The 25758-nt window shown below is 38.0% G+C and overlaps 1 protein-coding gene across 2 annotated transcripts in view; it reads left to right on the top strand.

The window, feature by feature from the left end:
- Window positions 1-25758, top strand: part of CMAS (cytidine monophosphate N-acetylneuraminic acid synthetase) — a 433399-nt gene that overhangs the window by 226909 nt on the left and 180732 nt on the right. For both annotated transcript variants that reach the window (XM_044087790.1, XM_044087791.1), the window contains exon 4: window positions 7649-7782. In XM_044087790.1, the coding sequence (XP_043943725.1) occupies window positions 7649-7782 (134 nt within the window). The remainder of the gene's footprint in view (window positions 1-7648; window positions 7783-25758) is intronic.

Genomic DNA, 25758 nt, shown 5'->3' with positions numbered 1-25758 from the left:
ATTGATGTTAATGAATACCATTATTTGATGGTTGAATTCCTAGTGACCCCCTCCATTTTTGGAATTCCAAAAATTCACAAAAATCAGAATGACTCACCCTTTCACCCAATAGTGTCAGCAAAAGGCTCTAAAACAGAAGCAATGGCCTCCTACGTAGATTTTCATTGTAAAGGTATTGTTAAAAGTTTGCCACATATCCTGAGGGATTTGTGGCATTGTTTGGAGGTTATTAGACAAAAACAAACCTTTGAACCATTTTTGATGGTGACAGTTGATGTTATAAACCTTTTCTCGATCATTCCTCAGGTACAAGGTCAGGAAATGTTTAGTAGGAGTTTGGACAAATGCAGTGGTTTCCATACTGTTAAACATAGTGTGATAGTAGATCTTATGGAAATGGTTCTGTCAAACAATTTTGTTGGATTTGAAGGTGAACTATTTAGACAAGTGGCAGGAGTTGCCATGGGTGCTAGGTGTGCACCAATCTATGCCAACTTGGTACTGGCGGAATGGGAGATGGAGAAGGTTTTTCCCTACTGAGTATATGAAACAGGTAACGCTTTATTTGCATTACCTTGATGATATACAAATTTTTTGGACAGGGAGTAGGGACGAGATCCATAAATTTGTTGATTTTCTTAACAACACTACCCCATTCTTTAAATTCACCTATGCTATACATGGGGAAACCTGCAATTATTTGGATATATTGTTATACAAAAACATGCATGATGTAAGCCTAAATTCTAATATATATCGCAAGAAAACTTATTCTAATAGTTTCTTGCATTTTCAGAGTTGTCATCCCCACTATATCAAGAAGAACTTGGTCAAAGGCCAAATGGTTAGATTATCCAGGCTGATTAGTGAGGATGAACGGCTAAACAATGAGTTGACCAGCTTGACTGCTATGTTTACAGAAAGGGGTTATCCACAAGAAATTTTGTCCAGAGTTAGAAAAGAAATAGAAACTAAGAGAACTACATCCTTTAAACCTATTTTACATGGGGGTTTAACGAAGGAATTCCAGGAGGGGAATGAGTTGGCTTCAGAGTCCCATGCACAACACAAAAAATGGGCTATGATTTTGCCATATAATGGGCAGGCAGGACAAATTATTAGAATTATTAAGGATACCTGGCAAAGTTCTTTTGATAGTGATACTATAAGTATTATAGGTAACACCCCAACTTTTACATATAGTAGGGGTAGGATCCTTAAAGAATTGATGGAAGCTGAACCTAATATTGAGCCATATTGTTTGTGTCTTTCGGCTTTTCCCGGTTAGGGGTTGCCACAGCGGAACTCTGGTCCGCTAATGATTGGCAGTTGATTTTTACGTACCGACTTGCCAGGCCTGACGCACAACCTTCAACGAAGTTACGCCCATTCACGCATGTCTCCACGCAGAAGACGCTCTAGCTGAGAATCGAACCGGACAATGTTTTACTGTGAGGCGACAACGCTACCGCAGCACCACCACCGCGGGTAATATTGAGACATATAAGAGCTCCAAAATGAGTAAATGTGGAGTTTGTAGTATATGTAAGTGTATCAACAATGGCCCTTATGTGGCAGCTCAAGGCTTCTATAAAACTATTAGGTGTCCTGGATTCTGTAACTGTAATACTAAGATGGTAGTGTACATTGCTACATGTTTGAGCTGTTCAACTTTCTATGTTGGGAAAACAACAAGAAAGTTAAGGCTCAGAATCCTGGAACACCTAAGGGACATCAGGAACAAAAGAACTAATAATGCCTTGTATATGCATAGTCCGAGTTGCCCTAATTTTAAGAGATTTCTGTTTTTTGTAATAGACAGAATTCCATTTAATAACAAAGGAGGTGATTTAAAAATTTTACTTGAGATGAGAGAGTGTATCTGGCAGTTGAGGCTGGATGAATCTAGACCTACAGGCATTAATGATCACATCTCAGTCTCTAGTATTTTAAAGTACAAATCTACATTTGTTTGAAGAATGTTAAGTATTATATTATTATTTTTTATTTTTTATTTATTATTTGTATTTACTACTTTTACATAAACATGTTGATATATAGGTTTTTTAAAGTGTCTGTGTTTTAGTTGAACAATATTTTTTCCTAGTTATAAGTAACAGTGCTTTTAAACAAGTATAGGAGTGATGTTTTACTGTGACTTTAATTTATAAATTGTTTTTTTGGTAAGGGGTTATTGCCTAGAGGGGTGTGTTTGTAACTAATAGCTTTAAATGCAACAAACATGAAGGGTTTTTTTACTCTGATGATGCCTGACTATGTATGTGGGTGAAAGCGCTAAGTTATCTGTTCATATGTATAGAATTATTATGTGTTTTTTTGCTTGTTTGGTCTATTAAAGTTTGCAGTGTCTGAGCCGGTTTATTATTTACAAGTCTCTGGTGTTACATTGTGTCGGCTGGTAAGTTGGTGGTTCACCCGTATGAAGATTGATGACCATTGCAGCCCTGCATTCACCTGGCACTAAACCTGTTTTGAAGCTGTAGTTGAAAAGTGCCTCAAGCGATCCTTCTAGGTCTAGAGGCAACCGCAGATATTGTCAGGGCCCACTGAAGCATTGTATTTGGCATTAGCGAGTGTCACCAGGACTTGCTTCCTTTGGATAGTGGGGAGGGATATACTAGAAGGGACTTCACAGGGGTATTGGAGGGAGTGGGGGTGAAGTTAGAGCTAAATTTATCAGCCAGTAGATTCACTATGCCACCCCGACCAGCGAAGGTTTTGCCAGTTACCACCAGTTGTACACACTGCTGACAGAGTTAAGGTTCCTGATATAATTGAAGGTCTTGTGATTGTCCTTAGCATAGGAGGATATCCTGATGCCATAATTCAATGACTTTATCAGACTTCATAGTTTCTTGTTTAGTTAAATTGGAGATCTCTTGTCTCCACGCCAGTTACTGCTTATGATTTTGGCCATGACTTTTTTTCTTTTTTTATTTACCCTGTTAGGGTATGGATCTCACCATTGGGGTTTGTTTATGGTGTTAGACCTGGGCTTGCTTCTGATGGGTATGACAGCCTCAATGCAGTCATTTACATATTTGTTCAGGGTTTCTGCAAATAATTCTGCATAAGTAGCTCTGTTCTTGGGTTTTCTAGAGCCCTGAATTTTGTCAAAATGTTGATTAATAGGATGTAATTTGCTGTATAATATTTTCTAACTGTTATGGTTTTAGTTGGGTTTTTCTAGTTTGTTTTTTATTTTGAGGGAAATAGCTTTGTGGTCCAATCTCAACAGTGAAGACATGACACGTGGGGAGGGGGTGCAACGCTCTTCCATGTTGGTGAGTACTAGGTCCAATATATTTAATCCTTTGATTAAAGTGCAGACTATCTGGTCCAGGGTGTTTGTGTTGATAAAGTCCAGGAAGCATTGTGCTTGTGAGTTAGAAGCAGTATATGAGTAGTTAATTTCTCCATTGAATAGGCTATTTGGTTTGTTGGTGAGTGCCTCTAATAGGTCTAGTAAGTGTTGTAAGCTTCATGGGTTAAAGAGCACGACCTGAAGTTTCCCAGGACATGGTAAGGAACCTTGTCTGTGGAGACATGGACATGGATTAACTCCAGGGCATCATCCTTTTTACCCAACCTGGAGTTGTGCTTGTTGCTTATTTAGACTGCGGCACCTCCAACTTTATCCCTTGTAACTGCTGGTGTTGGTTTAAATTTGTGGAAGGCACTGTAGCCTTCCACTGCTGGATTACTTTCTGCAGCTTTAAACCAAGTCTTTTTGACAGCACAGATGTCTACATTCTCCAGACTGAGGAGAGCGGGACATGGTAAGGAACCTTGTCTATGGAGACATGGGCATGGATTAACTCCAGGGCATCATCCTTTTTACCCAACCTGGAGTTGTGCTTGTTGCTTATTTAGACTGCGGCACCTCCAACTTTATCCCTTGTAACTGCTGGTGTTGGTTTAAATTTGTGGAAGGCACTGTAGCCTTCCACTGCTGGATTACTTTCTGCAGCTTTAAACCAAGTCTTTTTGACAGCACAGATGTCTACATTCTCCAGAGTGAGGAGAGCTTCTAGGGTGTGGAGTTTCTTGTTTGGGCTCTGAGCACTAACACCTTAAGGTTGCTTTGATTTTTTTTTTTTTTTTTGGAATATTCTGATAGTTTTGTTATCTTGATATTGCATAAAAGGCTCTAAGGGGGTGATTAAAGTTTTAGCCAATATCTGAAAGCCCAGGGAAGACAGGTGCAGACCATCTTTTGCAAAGCAACGTGGTCTGTTAACCATGTTCTCCTATGCTGATAGGTGTTGGATTCCCTTGGAGTGATGCCAGAAACTAAGCCAGTTATTAAAATGAATCACCTTAACCATTTTGCCAACCCCAGCCTCCAGGAAAACAGTATTTGTACTTGTGCCCTTATCCAGTGTACCCGCAAATTCTACTTGCTACATCTCTTTCACACTTTAATTTGAGGAGATGCTCATTCATTGACTCCCATGTGCAGGAGTTTGACAAAAATTGACTAAAGTAATTGTTTTTGTAAATTCAGCAACAAAATCAGAACTGATAAGTCCATTATACAGATGCATTCATTATGGATCTCTTTGGCAATACCAGATAAAATGTTGCTAGAAGAAGGTATCATTTTCCACAGCTAATATACTTTTTTAGCATGACTACAACAGGTGCAGGTGTTCATGTTCTACACTAAACAAATCACATTTAGAGCAACAGCTGTTTGCTCCAACATGCATTTTATTAACAAGTATAGGGTACAGTAAGTTTTGCATTATATTTTTATTTAGTTTTCTTGATTTTGTTTAAATATTTATTGCATTCCCCTTACACGGCAATCAGCCTCAGGTGCCTGTCCATGATTTCTAAGTACCTGAAGTCAACTCTTCCACCAGACCTGTTCGGACAGCAGAGAGAAGATTAAGGCATCCTCTTGCAATGTTAAATTACGAGAATTTTTGTTTTCTCCCTACCCATACATCTCTCCTCCGACACATGCACAGGACTTGCACTGACACAGCTGCAGAATCCTGCATATGTCTTCTGGTGTATCCCCAATTTTATGGTGAATGCTAAACTCACTCCCAGTCCTTATTGACTGAGTGTAGCAGCATCAACTCGAAGACCCTCTCCCCAGAACAGGAAAGCTGAAAAAATGCCAGTCTTCTCCTGTCCAACCACCCTAACTGTACAACTTTTCTCAAGCCAGAACAAGTAATAAAACCCATGTTTCCTGCACTTCTGTCAGTCTGATATACTTTAAGCAATGTGGAGGAGGTGCCCTAGAGAATGACTGCAGTTTGACCAGAGAAGTGTGTGTATCAAGGAGTAAGAGGTAGAAGAGTCTCCAAATTTCTTCCTTCCCCAAGTCAGATGAGCAGACAAAACATCTGGGTCTTAACCGCTTAGCTGTTAAGATCAGCTGGCAAACTGCCCCATTAGCTGAATCAGGAAGCTTTTATAACAGGCTGCTCCCTGTCTTTATAGGGATGGTGGGGCTAGGAGACAGCAAGTGGAATTTCTGAGTGGAAGGTGCAGGTAACCTTACTATTTCTGTTGCAGTCCGTTTTTATCTCCATGACAAGATTTACTATGTTTTCTATTAAATTCTAATTGTTTTTCTGTCTCATCAGCTGTACCATATCCAGCTTTGTATCGTTATTGTGGCAGCAGACTTTTTTTTCACTCTTCCCTAATTTTGTTTTTATGTTTTATTATGGTAAGAGTTGTGGTGAAGGGAGATACTGCCAGCACAGCTATCTGGAATTTTGTAAATAATTATGTGTCATTTGTGAATATCAACATGATTTATATAAGATGATTGTGTTACAACTGCATTAGAACTGTATGTCATGTGTACATCAAACTGGTTTGTACAGACATGTGTGTTGAAAAGTTATTTTATAAAGTCCACAGTGTGCCCTACTGGAAGAGAACAGAAATGTACATGCACTGTTGTAACTATCTAAATGTATGTATTTTAACAGTAGAAACTGGAATACAAGAGATGAACTTCAGTCCAGAAAACGTCAGAAAAATAACTAAAATTAAATTACTTTATGGCTAGGCCATAAAAGATGGTATCTTTCAGTTTTCAATACGGCAAGAGGCACAATGTCTGTACTAGGAAACTGTCTGTATTGTCTTTAGGGTGAACTAATTACTAGCCTTGAAAGCATGAAGGAATGCAATTGTTTTATGACTTCCAGCATCTGCCAGAAATCTGAGGAGAAGCCCTTATCTGTATATTTTTACAGGTTGATGCTAACTATTGCCAGCTTCATTAATAGTTGTTTTTCCTGGGAACTGAGGTCAGATGACAAGAAGTGATGTCATTCTGCAAGCTATCCCAGCAGTAATATTTTAGATATTAATTTGGTAAGTCTGTTAGTGAGACAGAGCATTCTGTATTCTGTCTTGGATCTAACAACAACTGGAAGATCCATTCACCACATCTGCCTTGCTCTATTAGTAAGTTCTTAGGTTGTAGTAATTCTCTTAGATACAGTCAGGAATATGGTGAAGCTTAGGTTAGATATTTTTATTTATTTATTTGAGGCTGTTCTGCAATGTTTTTTTTAAATATTTCCTGTGGTTTTAAACTCTGATGCCACTGTGAATATTTATTTAGTATTGTCTTGTTCTTTTATTATTTGTTATTAAATATATTTAAACCTTTCTTTGTGTCTGATCTGTGTAGAGACATTTACGTTTTGAGAGTACATGCATATTTATTTGGTGACACTGTGTGGGCCACTCCTAATAGCCTTGCTCTTGGGCAAACTACCATTTGCATTAATATTGCACAGTAAGATTGGACACCCTTTGTTAAGGGCTCTAAAGTAGTTGATAGGGAGCGACTGGTGGCAGTAATATCTACCTTATAGTCTGGGCAGAAGGGGGCATAACTAGTAAACCTGTGCCGGCCTTTCCCAGGTGTGTGTGTGTGTGCGTGTGTGTGTGTGTGTGTGTGTGTGTGTGTGTGTGTGTGTGTGTGTGTGTGTGTGTGTGTGTGTGTGTGTGTGTGTGTGTGTGAATCAATCCTCAGAGTGTGTGTGTCAGCTACTTGGGCCGGGACACAAAGCTCTGGTTGGACAGAGAGGGTGCTGGAGGTCTTGGCTTGGTCACTCATCTGAGATCTCAACTCTATAGCTGTGCCAGTGGGGGAGTCTTATTGGGGTTCTGGAGGAAGCGGGAGAAACTAACCCCTGACCAACTGTGGTCTCGGTGTGCTATTTAGGGAAATTGCACTTGATGCAGAGAGCTGCATATGGAAATACTGTGTGTGTGCTTGTCATCCTCCCAATGTATGCCCCCAATGTTGCCATTGGTGAGGATTGAGGCTCCTTGATTACTGGTCCAGTGGAGGGTTGTCACAACAGTAATCATTAATAAAGCGTATTAAGCTGAAAAAACAAAATGCTTTGGATAAACATGGAGTACTGCTTGGGAAATCACAGCAGGAATGTAGACTTGTAGTTGTGGGATAAATATCGATCCTTGCTCTTTTCACATTTCTGCTTTTCCTTGAGCATGCTACATTTTAAAACATGTTCTATTGCCTATTTCTTTTTCTTCTGAAACTGCAGACGTGTCCATAAGTTCCAGTAATAATATTCTGTTATAATGATAGTCCATATTTTCTTTTTTGTAGGTGAGGAAACTAAACCTTTTAATCTCAATCCCTACAAACGTCCACGTAGGCAAGACTGGAAGGGTGAACTGTATGAGAACGGATCGTTTTATTTTGCTACAAGGAGAATAATTATGGAGGAAAATTGCCTCCAGGTAACACTTACCAGATTTATTACAGTTTAATTGATATAAGCAGAATTCTTTGATTTGAAAAGGCCAGTTCATCAGTCTTTTTGTCCAAAACAGAAGTATGATTCACCACTGTATAGTTGCATCTCAGGAACCTCTTTGTGATTGCTCATTAGTGTTATCTATACTAAAGAATAACCCTGTCAGGTAACTTTTATACCTCATTTAGGTTGTATTTGGTACATTTTCATTTGCATTAGTTACTTCCAGGATTTCTTACTTGCTCCGCATGCATCAAGCTTGGAGCAGTGTCATTTAGGTGCTTAAACAAATGTTGTTTTGAGTGCAACCTTTCTGCAGACTCTTTACCTTGTTGCTGTGTGATATCAGGGATCTGCTTCTATTCTGTTTTTACTTTTTCTAGCTGTAAGGCTAGAAATATCTTGTGCTTTGTTGCTGTCTGTGTCATCCTGGCATCTTGGATAGTGAATGCTGATGCCCACTCTTTCTTCCTTTTGAGTAGAGTGAAGTAAGCTGCTTTATTAGAAGTAGTCATTTCTGTGAATATCATAAAATTATTAGCTTCATAGCTATGTTTGTTTACAGATGAATGCTTACTTGCTGATTCACTTCTCATTCTTCTGTTTTTTTTTTCCTTTGATAAATTAGAATTAGATGTTTGGTGACATTTTTGTGGTTTTTGAATCATTCTTTTTTTTCAGGCCACATTTGGAAACAGGACTTTTTCAGTGAAAAACATGCATATCAGCTCTTTTAGACAGCCAGTAAGAATGACATCTGTATCTTAGAGATGTTGTGTCAGCAAAATTATAGTATATTATAGCCTTAAGGTAGAAATTCTTGCTACCTAATTGGTTCCACCTTTTTAACCTTAATAATATATTCCTAGAAAGAGGTTATAATAAAGCAACTGTGAGACAAATTAGAACACAAACATTAGAAGTTATGAATACAACTAAAAATATTAAAGTATATAAGCCAACTTATAGTACAAGGTAACTATAGTAATAACAATAATAGAGCAGAAAAAGTCAGGTTTCTAACTACATATTCTAATGATATTCACAATATTAAGAAAATTATCATTAACAATTGGCATGTCCTGACAATTGATGAGCAGACTTTAAAAATAGTAGGAAAGTTTCCTTTATTTACTTTTAGGAATAATAAAAATTTGAAACGGCTTTTATGTGCCAACTCAGGAGTAGCTAATATTAATATTGATAGATTTTCTGATAAAATAGGCACATTTCCTTGCCATCACTGTAATTATTGTAAATATATTTCTAAGAATCAAGTTTTTAAACATCCTATAATTGATGGCTTTTCCTTAACTGCTTTATGCTTCATGTGATACTACAGGCCTAATCTATCTAGCAACCTGTACATCATGTTCCAGTTTTTATATTGGGATGACCAAGAGAAAATTAAAAAATAGGATATATAATCACCTATACGAGATTAAGCGTGGAAATGAATTAAATGCTTTAGCCATGCATATCAAACTCTGTCCTGGTCATTCCTTTGTGTTTAAAGTACTGCAAATTGTTAAACAAAATTTAAGAGGAGGAGACTATATGCTATTACTTGAACAAAAAGAATTATATTGGATATTCAAACTCAAGGCACATGTTGCCTGAATACTTATATAACACTTAGATCTCACCTTAAACTACGGAGATGAATTAAAAACATACTCAGTCTTCTACTAACTATTATGACAGAAATAGTTAGTTAAATAATATCTCACATTTCATATAATGTATTGCACATTTGCTTTTGTCTAGTTAAGTCCCCCTTCCAAATATCTTGACAGAAATAGTCAATTAAATAATATTTTACATCATATTCATATCACATATTACATACTTGCTTTTGTCTAGTTAGAACATTTTACATTTTTTATTTCTGCACTGATTGATATTTTAGTAATTTATACATCCTTATGTATGATGATTTATATCTATGTCTACCTTGTTCATTTAATAGTTATATACAACTAGAATCAGGTGCTAGATCTTAGGTTTTAATTTTGAGAAGTCTTATATCACGCACACAGCATTGTATATTAATTTAGATGTATATATATATATATATATATATATATATATAAAGGTTGAACATCAAGTGCATAACAGTTTTAAGTTTTAAAGAATTTTATATTGCACATTTATTTTACGTTTATATTTACTTGTCTAGTATATGTATTTATTAAAAAATACACCTATCCATTTGTACGTTTAGAAATGAATGGTTTCATGGCATTGCCACTTGAAGGAATCCAAAGTCATTAATTTTTTATTGGTTAATTGATTTATTATTTAATTAATTTATTGTTTGTGATGCTCTTGATGATGATGTTGTTTTGTATAAAAGGAACTAACAGTAATGTTTTAACCTATGGTCTGAGGAAGCGTATCTGTTGATACCTAATAAAGCTGATTTTATACTTTATTTAGCCTGTTCGTGGTGAGTTCCAGGTTTTTTGCTTGTTCCAGTATTCATCTTAATATACTTGGACTCTTCAGTTGGAGCACCTCATTTTTTGTCTATATTGAACGTTTTGTTTTGAGGCTGCTTCTCCACACGCTATGGCGAACCAAGAGGTCGAGTTGGACTACAATCCAGAACCGAGGGTAATACTAAGTGAACAACAATGGACTTCTATAACGAGGTATACAACTAACCCTTTATTGGCTATGGATTTCAGTACTTATACTACGATGCCTAATATTGACAATATGGATAATAGTGAAGCTTTCAAAGTAAAACTAAAAGAACTTGAAAATGACTTGTACAAGCTGCAACGCCTATCATGGCAGAGAAAGCATATGGAGGCGTGTTTACACTTTAAACTCATTCCTAGGGGTTTACGCGTCCTCTGTATGCCTTCGTATGGGGAGACCCATCCTGTGCTTCTCAAAAGATGGCAGGAAATAAACTTGAATACTAGCTTCCAGTACATGCAGCTACTTATCGATTACTTCACTCCTATTGAAAATCAACTTTTAGCACAAGTGAACAAGCTCAATAAAGAGCTTAAGGACAATTTTCAGAGTGACCTTTGCAATAAGAGGTTAGAAAATTTGTATACTCAAGTCAGTGCATATGCCTCTAGATTGCAACAAATAAAACATAAAAAGTTACAGCGAGATTTTTCAGACTTCAGTTCTGGGACTGTTTTCGTTTGGAATAAAAGAACTGAACCCAATATGCGTACGGACAATGCAAATACAAACTTGCCGCCTCTAGATAACACAGTGGTTTCAGGGGTTCCCATTGGCTCTCCACTTACTTCAGTCCCTCTGCATAGAACCTACGGAAGAGGCTTTTATTACGCCACCGGAGTTACCTGCTACCTCTGCATCCATATCAGCGACATCTACGCCTCTCCCCAACCAGGAGGCAAACCGTTTAGTGGACATACACAAGAACCTTGGAGCAAAACCCAAATATAATGCTCCTGATAGATTAGTTGCTTCTTCTTCTTTTTTACCTTTCCCCATAAAGAAAAATACCTTTCCACGCGATCGTTCTCACAGTTGGGGAAGGAGGAAACGGAAATACTCAGGAGAGAGCATCGACAATCAGAGAAGGCGACAGAGGCCATAGAAAATATCTTTTTCAACTTGTCAAGGTTTGTACTTGATGAAAATGACATTGCACTGTTGAATAAAGGTTTATCATTCATTCCCTCTCAAGGGAGTGATTTATCGCAACTATTGGTAGACCTACGCTTATTTGGGAGAATTATTACTCTCAAGCTATTTTTTAATAATAAAGTAAATGGAACTGCTAGCTCTACTTTAGAAACTTCAAGACATAAGCGCAAGAGTATTTTTACTCCGCCCTTTCCTGGGCATATAGACTGTTTTATTAAGATGTGCGAAAGAGATCTTTATCACTATTTTTATAGTAGCAAGAGAAAATGTATGTATTTTAACTTATCTAAGCAAGAAAAACTATCATTAACTAAGTTTATCAATGATTCCTCCCTATGTATCAGACCAGCAGATAAGGGAGGGGGGCTTGTGTTGTTAGACAGCCATGACTATGTCAAGTGTATGACCGAGATGCTAAATGATACAGAAACGTATGGCATAATTAGCAAAGCTAAGTTAACAAAAATTGAAAACACTATTAATGATGCACTTTATGATATGCTAATGTGTCATCAGATCTCAAAGGAATTATATGATTTTTTCTCAATAGAACATCCACAAATACCCATCATTAAAGGGCTTCCGAAAATGCACAAAGGTTTGTCCCCACCCCTATAATAGTCTCTGGGGAAAGATGGGTGACTGAAAACATTTCAGTCTTTTTGGAAGACGCATTGAGACCAGTAGTTAACAATATTCATAGTATTCTGAAGGACACATATCAACTGCTTGATTACTTAGATTCTTTAGATATACCCTTAGTGAAGGGCCAACATCTATTAATTACCATGGATGTACAAAGCTTATTCACTAGCATCCCGAATGACCAAGGAATAGAAGCAATAAGGGAATTGATTTCCACACACCCATCATTTGATTGTAATAAACAGATCTTAATATGTCAATTGCTAGACATTGTTCTTAGTAACAATGTATTCTCTTATGGCGAATGTTTATATATACAAAAAGCAGAGGTAGCAATGGGGACCCCTTGTGCTAATACATACGCCAATTTGGTTGTTTATAAATGGGAGCAAGAATTTGTATTCACACATCAGTCCTTCACTAAGGTGGTAGCCTACAAACGATTCGTTGATGACATCCTAGTGGTTTGGGATGGAACTGCGGACGAATTCAATGAATTTATGCATCAGTTAGCAACCACCACTAGTTTTCTGAAGTTTACTACAGAAACATCATATGAATCAGTGGATTTTCTTGATGTAACTTTGTTCATTGAAAAAGGCAAACTTATATCAAAGTTACACAGAAAATCATGTTGGAAAAATACAATACTACGATTCGACAGCATGCATCCACGACATATTTTCAATGGTATTGTCAAAAGTCAGTTTAACAGATTATCCAAACTTTGTAAAAATGACACTGATCTAGTGACAGAAGCAAACAAAATGGAAGATATATTCCTAGAAAGAGGTTATAATAAAGCAACTGTGAGACAAATTAGAACACAAACATTAGAAGTTATGAATACAACTAAAAATATTAAAGTATATAAGCCAACTTATAGTACACCCGTTGTAGGTAACTATAGTAATAACAATAATAGAGCAGAAAAAGTCAGGTTTCTAACTACATATTCTAATGATATTCACAATATTAAGAAAATTATCATTAACAATTGGCATGTCCTGACAATTGATGAGCAGACTTTAAAAATAGTAGGAAAGTTTCCTTTATTTACTTTTAGGAATAATAAAAATTTGAAACGGCTTTTATGTGCCAACTCAGGAGTAGCTAATATTAATATTGATAGATTTTCTGATAAAATAGGCACATTTCCTTGCCATCACTGTAATTATTGTAAATATATTTCTAAGAATCAAGTTTTTAAACATCCTATAATTGATGGCTTTTCCTTAACTCCGAAGCTTTATGCTTCATGTGATACTACAGGCCTAATCTATCTAGCAACCTGTACATCATGTTCCAGTTTTTATATTGGGATGACCAAGAGAAAATTAAAAAATAGGATATATAATCACCTATATGAGATTAAGCGTGGAAATGAATTAAATGCTTTAGCCATGCATATCAAACTCTGTCCTGGTCATTCCTTTGTGTTTAAAGTACTGCAAATTGTTAAACACAATTTAAGAGGAGGAGACTATATGCTATTACTTGAACAAAAAGAATTATATTGGATATTCAAACTCAAGGCACATGTTCCACCGGGCCTGAATACTTATATAACACTTAGATCTCACCTTAAACTACGGAGATGAATTAAAAACATACTCAGTCTTCTACTAACTATTATGACAGAAATAGTTAGTTAAATAATATCTCACATTTCATATAATGTATTGCACATTTGCTTTTGTCTAGCTAAGTCCCCCTTCCAAATATCTTGACAGAAATAGTCAATTAAATAATATTTTACATCATATTCATATCATATATTACATACTTGCTTTTGTCTAGTTAGAACATTTTACATTTTTTATTTCTGCACTGATTGATATTTTAGTAATTTATACATCCTTATATATGATGATTTATTTCTATGTCTACCTTGTTCATTTAATAGTTATATACAACTAGAATCAGGTGCTAGATCATAGGTTTTAATTTTGAGAAGTCTTATATCACGCACACAGCATTGTATATTAATTTAGATGTATATATATATATATATATAAAAAGGTTGAACATCAAGTGCATAACAGTTTTAAGTTTTAAAGAATTTTATATTGCACATTTATTTTACGTTTATATTTACTTGTCTAGTATATGTATTTATTAAAAAATACACCTATCCATTTGTTTGTTTAGAAATGAATGGTTTCATGGCATTGCCACTTGAAGGAATCCAAAGTCATTAATTTTTTATTGGTTAATTGATTTATTATTTAATTAATTTATTGTTTGTGATGCTCTTGATGATGATGTTGTTTTGTATAAAAGGAACTAACAGTAATGTTTTAACCTATGGTCTGAGGAAGCGTATCTGTTGATACCTAATAAAGCTGATTTTATACTTTATTAAGCCTGCTCGTGGTGAGTTCCAGGTTTTCTCTTTCTTCAGTATTTATTTCAATATACCTGGACTCTTCAGTTGGAGCATCTCATTTTTTTGTCTACCTTTTTAACCTTATTCATTCATTTGGTTTGCTGATAACATTTTCCCATCTTAATATATTACTGTGTTTTTGTTATATTTTTGTGTTTGTAATTTACTAAATTTAATAATGTCCAATTTAAAAAAAATATGCCCAAATGTGGCTTTTAAAACAGGTTTGACATGTGCATGTATCTTCTAGTAATTAAAGATGTTCTTCATGTTTCACTGTTGCAGTCATTACATTTGGGTAATCTGCTGGTAGGTTGCCCTCAGTCAGCCTGATTAACAAAGTCTTGGGTCCTACATCGGTTGCTGTCCCTTCTTCCATTACGTCAGGTTGTCAGGGGTATAAAACATGCAGCCGAAGCCATTTTATCAGTCTTTCTTGCCCTGCGGTGTCCGAAGCAGAAGCCGTTCGCAAGTGCCGGTCGGCCGACTCCAGAAATTTTCGTTTTCGAGTTCAGAACCGAAGTCTGAAACTTTTTCTTGCTCCTTGCCGATGTCAATAAAAGTTAATAATTGCATTACTTGTGGAAAGCAAATACCTCATAAAGATTTTAATTCGTACTGTATTCCTTGCCTAGGCCCTGACCACGACGTACCTTGCTGTCAGTTTTGTGCTTTATTTAATCAGTGCACTATCCATCGTCGGTATATTTTTGCCTCTAAATATTTTGGTTCTCGGTTTAATTATCCAGAAATGTCAGTTAGCATTCTGGCTACTGGGATTCAGAAAAAAACGCAAAGATAAAGACAGAGACAGGCCGCCAAGGTCCAAAACTGTCGACGACGCTTCTCCTAAGCCAGTCGCCAGTTCACTGGTACTCAGTGAGGCGCTTTCGCAGCCCCTGATACCCGCTACTTCTGATTCGCAGGCCTCTACTAAGACCCATTCGGAGTTCAGTATGCCGCGAGATACATCAACTATGGAACCCGCGGATGTCTCTACCTTGGATGGGTCCAGAGCCGCTGTGCATGCACAGGCTTCTGAGGGTGTATTCAGGCCTACAGACTTGCATATTAAATCGACACCGCCTTCATTACTAAGGCCTAAATCTCGATCCATGTCTAAAAAAACCGACACCCAGGCCACATGCTCAGTCCCCTATGCCTAAAAAACAAATGATAAAAATGGCTGAAGATCCAATTACTCTAATTAGGGGTAGTCACCCCCCCCCCCCAAGATGCCTAGGGCTGAGCTTGATTATGAATCTTCTGAACAGGATTCTGTTTCTTCTGACTCTTCTGATGACCTGGATTTGTCCATACCTGCCTATGAGGATTCTGATGCAGAGGATTCCATTCCCTCTGCTTCCCCTCCTGTGGATTTTTCTTTTGGAGAAACTTTACATGCTTAAGGGAGCATTTCCACTGGAAAGCCAGGAATTTTCTGATTCAAAGAAGAGGCTTAGGGATTTCCTTTTCCTACCTCAGAATAGGCCTTTGGCTCTACCTCCTGTACTAGACATTGTTGATGATGTGTTCTTGGAATCCAGTTTGGCCCCTGATTCCCTGCCTCCGGCTCCTAGTAAACCTGACAGATACTACAGGATTCCTGAGTCCCACAAGTTGCTTTTCAAAAATCCTGTTGCAGATCCAGAAACTATTTCTCAGGGGTCCAAGGGCATTAAGGCCTCTACTGCTAAAAATGCTACCCCTTCTGATAGAGATTCCAGGACGCTAGATAGATGGGGTAAAAAGGTTTATACTTCTGCAACCTTGGCAATCAGAGCTTTAAACTGCCAATTTTATATGTTAAAATATCAACAGCATATTATTGGACTGCTTAAACAGAAAATGATGTTGATTCCTGACTGTGTGGCAAATAAAGATTTACAGGATTTAATGCATTCTGCTGAACAAGTTGGAAAACATACTTTGCAATGTGGTTTTGATTCTTTAGAGGCCTCTTGCAGGGCTGCTGTTACTGGGTCTGTGCTTAGAAGGCATGCTTGATTTAAGGAGCAATCTTTGTCTGATCGTGTTAAAGCTAAACTGTTGGATGCTCCTTTAAATCAGGATTGCCTTTTTGGCAATAAGGCTGAAGAAGTTCTTAAAAAGATTGAAGATAAAGCTAAATCTATGAATACTGTTAAAGATTTTTTAAAAGTGCAACCTCCAAGATTCAGTAGGCACTGGCCTACTAAGAAATGGTCCTTTCCAGTCCCTTCCAGGTCCTCTCAAGCCAAACCCAGACACAGCAAAATCCCCAGGTTTCAGTCCCAGGGGACTCTCAGAACTAAGCAGTGGGGGGCCTCCCCTTCCAAATCTGGAAATAACAAGACACCCCCTATGGTAAACAGTCTCAATGACTTCCTTTTAAAATTCCCAAGCACTTATCTTTTGACCGCCCCTTTGGGGGGAAAGATTGCTCTTCATGCAAAGAATTGGGAACTCATAACCCCGGACAAATGGGTTTTAAATATAGTGTCCCAGGGATACAGATTTCATTTCCACACGTTGCCAACACCAAACGGGTGGCCAGACCTGACTCCAAACCAGTGGACAGAGGCTCAAAAACAAGTACTTTCCCTCTTAAACATGGGGGCTATTCAACTGGTACCAGAAGAGGAAAAGGGTCAAGGTTTCTACTCCAGGCTTTTTTTGGTACCCAGAAAAGACAAATCATGGCGTCCAATCCTGGACCTGTCTACTCTAAACACCTTTCCGGAGATTCCAAAATTCAAGATGCTGACTCTTCACCAATTACTTCCTATGCCAGGCAAAGACGCATGGTTGGCAACTCTAGATTTAAAAGAAGTATATCTGCACATCCCAGTCACGGAATCTTGCAGAAGATACCTATGCTTCAAAGCAGGCTACTTGCATTATCAGTTCTCTGCACTGCCCTTTGGCTTGTCTACTGCGCCCAGGGTATTCTCAAAGTGCCTGGCTCCAGTTATTGCATTTTGCAGGCAAAGAAATATTCAAATATATCCATACCTGGACGATTGTCTAATTTAGGCAGAAAACCAGGACATACTTTTAAATCATCTGGCGTGTGTAAAAAGGGTTCTAATTTGTCTGGGGTACACCATAAACGAAAAGAAATCACAACTGGTTCCCTGTCAATAGATTACATTCCTGGGTGCAAGCTTAAATACAACTGCCCAGATGGCTTTCCTCACGCCAGAAAAACAAATTCATTTAGTAACTTACTTCAAACAAGTGGCCACAAAAACCCTTCTGTCTGCAAGACAAATACTGCAAGCCTTGAGGTTCATGGCCTCCTGCGTTCTTCTAATTCCATATGCAAGACTGCATATGAGGAAACTACAATGGTATCTAAAAAGTATATGGAGTCAACATTGTCACAGCCTGGAAACAGTGATTCCTATCATACCTTGCCTACGCCTGGAGTTCCTGTGGTGGGCAGAGGCCTGCCTCCAAAACAAGGGACTACCATTCATACTACCCCCTGCCACCCAAACCCTAACTACAGATGCATCAGACTATGCATGATGGGCTCACCTGGCAGGGAAGTGCATTCAGGGCAAATGGAACCCAAATCAAATGCACCTACATAGCAATCAAAAATAAATGTTAGCTGTACAGAATACTCTGACAGCCTTTAAAGACTACATTCTTCCAGGACAATTAATGGTAAAGACGGACAACACCACGGTTATGTGTTACATAAACAAGCAGGGTGGGGTACACATTCCTACCCCCTCTTCAGACTAGCCATGGCATTGTGGAACACATCCTTGAGCTATCAAGTGCATCTATAAGCTCAATTCCTGCCAGGAAAATTGAATACACTGGCAGACGGACTAAGCAGAAACCTCATGGACCCACACGAGTGGAAACTGGAACCACGGATTTTCAACATGTTGACAAGCGAATGGGGGAGCCCAGACATAGATCTATTTGCCTCCCACCAGAACTACCAGTTGGACAAGTTTTGCACAAGGACTCCCCACAAACAAGCCTGGAAAGTGGATGCTCTGTCCTTCAGCTGGAAAAACCTATCCGTCTACGCCTTCCCCCCCCCTCTGCCTCTGCTTTCCAAAGTTCTACTAAAAGTCAAACAGGACAAACCAAGGATGATTTTGATTGCTCCAGACTGGCCTCGCCAACACTGGTATGCCCTCCTGCACAGTGTGTCGCAATTATCTCCATGGCACATGCCTCAGACCCCTTCCCTGCTGTCTCAGCAGGAGAACCAAATTCTGCACCCTCAGCTTCCAACATTGAACCTTGCAGCCTGGCTAATCACTTAATTTCACCCTTATCATCACTCAGCAAACCTGTGATGGATGTCATCTTGGAGGCAAGGAGACCTAGTACTAGAAAATCTTATGCTGACAAGTGGAAAAGATTCTGTGCCTGGAACCAATCTTTAGGGATGAGCACAGCAGCGCCCAATTTACCTCAGATTTTGCAATACTTAACTGAGATGCTTCACAAGGGCCTGTCCTTTTCCTCCATTAAAATCCACGCCTCAGCTATCTCAACTCATTATAACACAGAACCTCCTCTCTTCTCTCATCCTCTGCTCAAGCAGTATCTCGGAGGGGCAAAAAACTTGAGACCACCCAGGAGAGCTCCAATCCCTGCCTGGGACCTTAACTTTGTTTTGGAGAAACTCACTCTTCCTCCTTTCGAGCCAGCTGCTACTGTAGATTTATAATTTCTTTCTTGGAAAACAGCCTTCCTTTTAGCAATTACTTCAGCTAGAAGGATATCTGAATTACAGGCCCTTATGGCAATGGAGCCTTTCATCATCTTTCATGTGGACAGGGTATCTCTGAGGACCAATCCATCCTTCATGCCCAAGGTGGTTTCCACTGTGGCTCTTAATCAGTCCATTCAATTGCCAACCTTCTTTATAAATCCACAGAACAAAGGGGAATGGATTCTGCATTCCTTGGATGTGCACAGACAACTTAGATTCTACTTGGATAGTACTAAACCTCAAAGAAAATCTGAACTGCTGGTAGCATTTGCTGCAGGGGCAGAGGGGAAGGCTATTTCTAAACAAACCATTTCTAAATGGATAAGCCATTGCATTCATTTCTGCTACAAGCACCATGGAAAATCTATCTCCCAGGGGATCAGATCTCACTCCACCAGGGCTGCATCTACCTCTACAGCCTTTCTCAGAGGTGTTCCTACCAGGGACATCCTAGAAGCTGCTACCTGAATTGCCCCTTGACTTATAACTGATAATGTACATACTTCCACCAAGCATTATCATTTACCAATTTTCTCTAAATCCAGAGCTGGCTTTGCCACTGCTGTCTTGCAGGGCCTTATAGCTGGCCTTAATGTTGTATAAATTCCTCCTCCTCCCAACCATAGCTTTGGGAATCTACCCAAATGTAATGACTGCAACAGTGAAACACGAAGAACATAGTACAGTTGTGTGCACTTACCATAAATGTAGATGTTCGAGTGTATTCACTGTTGCAGTCCTGGTTACCCTCCCTCCAGCCCCCTGACTACTGTTGTCTATACCTCTATTCTTGTTTACTGTGCTTAAAGCTTTGTGGTGTATTTGCTTTTTGTTGGAGGTGTAACCTTGTATATAATTGCTTCCCATTATGGGGGCACCTGACATCTGGGGCAATAAAAACTGATAAAATGGCGTTGGCTGCATGTTTTATACCCCTGACGACCTGACATCATGGAAGAAGGGACAGCAACCGACGCAGGACCCAAGACTTTGTTAATCAGGCCGACTGAGGGCAACCTGCCAGCAGATTACCCAAATGTAATGACTGCAACAGTGAATACACTCGAACATCTACATTTATGGTAAGTGTACACAACTGTACTTTTTTTGTATTTGTGCCAGTAAATACTGGTAATGCTTCATATACGCATAGTGCATTGAAAAACAAATTAAAAAAAGATATAGGGTAGATGCATTTTTGGGATATACCTTTGTGACTGTAAACAAGGTGATAGAAATAATGGCATTGTAATGTATTTCAGTTTTCAGCAGTCATTCATTGCAACACATCCTATTACAAACACTATAATTATAAAAATAAGTATAGAATGGATGGCCTACTTGGACAGTGTATGCTTTTAACACTGCCCACATATATATTACATTATAACTTGTACATTAATTTTTGGTTTCAGAATTGCCCCTTGACTTATAACTGATAATGTACATTATCTGGTGCCATTTAGATACATATCATCTAAAGAACATTGATTGAAAAATGTTATCTACTGCACATTTCATCTAATCATAGCCTACACTACATATACCCATCTGTAACACTGATGGTAAGGAAAATGTGTCATTTAGCAATCACTGGTGTTCGTGTTTGTTATAGATGTTGAAACATGACCTGTCAGGACCACTTGAATCACTTTTCAACTATAGCCTCAAAACAAGTTTTGTGTCATGAGAATAGGAGACTGCAATGGTTATCCAACTTCTCAAGGGTGGAACACCAATTGACCCTGGAAACTACAGAACTGTTTATTCTAGCTAGTCTAATATGCAAAACCATGGAACAAATTATCGTGGAAAGGATCAACATATACATAGGCAACCTTCAGACACTGGACCCAACCCAGTTTGACTTTGTCAGGAGAAGGTCATGCCTAGTAAACCCGGTGGACTTCTCATTTGGGAAGATCAGCAAGGCAGTGGATGAGAGGAAAATAGTACATACTGCCTACCTGGACCTGGCTAATGCATTTGATACAAACCCCCACTTGGGTATAGTTGACAAAGTCAGTGAACTAGGCATAAACCTCTGCATAACTTTGCTGGATTGCCAGCTGGCTCACAGACTGCACCCAGGAAGTCAGGATTGGTGAGGCCACCTCCACTAAAATACTGGTCACTAGCAAGGTATCACAGGGCTCCATGCAGGGACCGCTCCTTTTTGGCATCTACTTCTTGAAGATCAAGGCTAATTTCAAGGGCGTTTGGCTGACCAGGTTTGCAGATGACTGCAAATTGGGAGTTATCGTAGCTTTCTTCCATGTCACAAACATCTTAAAGAGGGTCTAACACAGACAAATGACTGATGCCAAAGTTATAGATTAAGCTTCAGTGCCAAGAAATGCATTATAGTGTATTTTGGGAAAACTACCACCCTGGCTAATTACTCCATTGATAAGACATCACTAAGGGTTGACCCGATAGTCAGGGATCTGGGAACATGTGTATTCAGTAGTCTGGCCTTTGCCCAATGTGTGGCTTAGGTTAGTAAGAAAATCATTTTATGTTGCCCAGCTTATAAGTAAGGGCATGGCATCCAAGTCCACGGAAGCCCATAGCACCACTTTATTTGACTCTTATCAGATCCGTGATGAAGTATAATGCCCCCTTTGATGTCTTTCTGCCCAGACATATGCAACAGTTAGAATACTCACTAAGGTTCCTCACCAGGAGAATCCAGGTTGTAAACATATTGTCCTAAATGGATCGCCTTAAAGCCCTATCTCTATATTCAGTCTCTTGCAGGTTTCTGAGAGGTGAGCTATGCCTGGCAAATAAGGCATCCTCTGATCCAGCTCTCATGGACTGTTTGCACATCATTAAAATGAGCAACATCAGAACCACTAGATCAAGGATTTAAATTTTGCTTATAACCTCTCCATGTTGGCAAGAGAGATATGTGTTGTAAAGGATCCCCCTGCATTGGAACATGCTCCCCATCCATGTAAAGTGGGGTCCATTCCTAACCTTACTTAAGCATAACCTTGAACAGTGGATGGGAAATCTGAGATAGACTGGTAGTAATGCCCAAATTAAGATCCCCCACATAACCTCTAGAAACTTCCTAACATACCCTCTCCTAATAAACACCCATGATACATAGAGACACAACTGGTCTGGTTGCGTGGCTAGGCTTATAAAAGCCCTGGTGGTTGTTAGCTTAGTATGCATATATTATATATACATACATATGAACCTATACTGCCTACCTATGAACCTATAATTTGGGGGGAGTGGTGCTTAATTAATGCTGGTTAAATTGTTTTATTAGTTTTAACTAACATGTGTGGGTTTCAATTTTGTGGTGTAGGTTTAGATGAAGTGCATATTAGATAACTTTTTTCACTCAGATGTGTTTGGAAGAAGTGCATTTAGCTCAGTTGATATACGTAGAAACAACCAGACTATTGCTTATGTGTGTGTATAAAAAGTGTACACATCCCTGTTAAAATGCCAGGTTTTTGTGATATAAAAAAATGAGACCACAATAAATCATTTCAAAACTTTTCCCACTTTTAATGTGACTGATAACCTGTACAATTCAATTGAAAAACAAATATGTTAGGAGAAAAATATACAAAATAAAAATCATACAAGAAGCTGGTTGCATAAGTGTGCACACCCTTAAACTAATACTTTGTTGAAGCACCTTTTATGTTGAAATGTAAATGGTCTTGCAGATATACACAAAAGGAAACTGTGGTAAATTATATTAAGAAATGCAGGATGCAAATATTAATGCTGCAAGAAATACATTTGGAAAGAAATGAGCTTGTGAATTTGATGAAGAAAGGATTTCAGAATGGGTACTCAGCAGAATATCAAAGACAAAGGAAAAATGTAGAAATAATACTGATCGATATTGGTTCCAATAAAGAAAGAAGAGAGAAGAAAAAATAATGATAGATTTGTTGTAAGTGGCTATTGGCAGGTAGGAGGATTACACTTGCATGTATTTATATTCCACTAAAAACTGCTATTATGGAGCTTAAGAAAGTTTTGGGAGAAATGGTTAGTTTTCAGCAGGGAATATTACTTATAACGTGATGACCGGAACTTAATTTGCAATAATAATGATGCATCAGGGGACCTAGAAGGGAAAATATAATAAGATAGTACATTTCTGAAGAGCTTTATGAAAATGTTTGATATGGAAGACATTAATTCAGTAGTAAGAAGTCCGACAGAATTTATGTATCATTTCCAAGGTACAATACATAGACTAGACTGCATATAAATTATATGTCATTGAACGCACATCTACTATAAGAAACAAGATAAAAATACAGGGTTTGTTTGTGTCTTTCGGCTTTTCCCGGTTAGGGGTCGCCACAGCGGAGCTCCGGTCCGCTAATGATTGGCAGTAGATTTTCACGTGCTGGCTTGCCGGGCCTAATGCACAACCTTGAACGAAGGAATGCTCATTCACACATGACACACAGAAGACGCTCTAACTGAGAATCGAATGGACAACGTCTAACTGTGAGGCGACAACGCTACCGCAGCACCACCACCGCAGTTATAAGATAAAAATACAGGGTAATGAAGTAAAAATAAGACACTGATGCTTCCCCACCTACCTGTCAAAATGAGAAAAAAATTAAGGAATCGGTAGTGGAAATTGTTCAAGAGTTAATAAAGAAGACAAACATTTCTTCAGAAGAGATAGCTAATGACTGGGATAAAATGAAAATGGAGTTGAACAAATGTCTAGAAATAAAAGAGAAGGAGATATGGTTAAGAAGTAATAGAATTATTTAGAGGTGCTGACAAAGGTTAAAGTATTACAAAAGAGGGGACTCTTAGAACAAAAAGAGGAACAACTACAGAGGGCTAAAGAGAAAATAATGTATTTGGATAATTTGTATGAGTTTATAAAGATTGCTGTTTAAGCAACTGTTTTATATAACAACTCCATTAACTCCAGAGCACAAAAGCTTTTTGCAGAATAACTTGGGTAACAGAAAGAAATGTTTTTCACCCAGCTTAGGGAGCCTGTGACAAAAAAAAAAAAAAAAACTAGAGATCCTATTGAGGTATTAGAGATATTTTGGACATTGTATGACAATTTGTATAATGCAGAGGAACGTGGAAACCAAGAAAAAGCACAAATGTGCATATTTATGGAAGACTTAATTATACCAAGATTAGAGGAAGATGAGGCTCAACAACTAATACATAAAATAGGAGAATATGAGATAAAATGGTGTTGTATAATCAATCTGCAGGGAATCTTTAGGAACAGATGGTATTCTTGTGGAAGTTTGGAAGTTAGGAGGGAAGAAGGTGATAAAGATATGGAAAAATTTGTTTAGTAATATTTTAAAGGGGAAGTGCCAGCATCTTGGAAGAAAGCTGTGGTGGCTGTATTACCAAGAGAAGGTGAAGGCCCTATTTCAGTTTTAAACCATCAGTATACAGTATTTATGTCAATACTACCTAAAAGAATGGCAATTGATAGTTATGCATCAGTGTGGTTTTGTGGAGGGGAGGCAAATATTTGACAACATTAATAGAACAATGATGGTCCAGAGTGAAGCAGAATGTAAAGAAATACCACTGTTGTATGTGAATCTTTATGCAGAGAAGGCATTTGACAGAGTAAGTTGGGATAGTATGAGTAGGGCATTGGAAGCATCTGCATTCTTTGATATAATAATAGGTTTACGTTGAAGGATATATGAAGGATTGAAAACAAGAATTTAAGTAGGTGGGTTCATCTCTGATAAGCTGTTCTTGAGCAGACAAGCCAGGCAGGGGTATCCTCTTTACTCATTGTTATTTGTTCTATGTTTAAAGCCCCTGGCAAAGAAAATAAGATACTCAAATAAGGATACAGTTGGTGTGGTAGTAAAGAAAAGTTGACTTTATTTACAGATGATATTATATGTATTTGATAAATCCATAAAAGAACATTTTGGTGCTGTGTAATATTTTGAGACAGTTTCAAGTCAGTAGTGAATATAACACAGAGGGTGTAGCTATAAGTGTGTTTTTACACAGGAATTACTTCAGCAATACCCATATTTTTTGAGGACACAATAAGATGAAGTATTTAGGATTATAAATTAAAAAGGCTTCTGTTATGGCAGCAAGGGAAATGTCGGAAGATACTAAACAAAAAAAGATAATACAAAAACTGAGAAACTAGAAGCTCTTGTTTATGGACACGGATAATAAGCTACACTCGGTAAAAATGTTTAGTCCATTTAGTTTAATATAGAGGGCAGACATAGTTTTATCAATTAGAGAAGTTGTAGGCAATTAATAAAGAGTTGAAGGAGATTATCTGGGAGGGGATGAAGGCAAGGGTTAAGTAGGATGTATTGATCCCCCCCACTAGAATAAGGTGGTTTAGGATTACTTGATTTGAAGGCATATTTTACAGCTATGCAGTTAAGGCTAATTTAAGTTAATGCAAGCAGAAGGTTATAATTCAAAGTAGAAATGAAAAATTGAAGCGGGGGTGATTTCAAGAAATAAGGAAAGAGTGAGATTTTGGATGAAGATCCTTGAGGAGAATAGCAACAACCATACAG

The sequence above is a fragment of the Protopterus annectens genome, chromosome 11.part0 (assembly GCF_019279795.1).
Source record: "Protopterus annectens isolate FY-2018-M chromosome 11.part0, PAN1.0, whole genome shotgun sequence".
NCBI lineage: Eukaryota > Metazoa > Chordata > Ceratodontiformes > Protopteridae > Protopterus > Protopterus annectens.
This window is presented reverse-complemented; position numbering and strand designations above follow the sequence as displayed.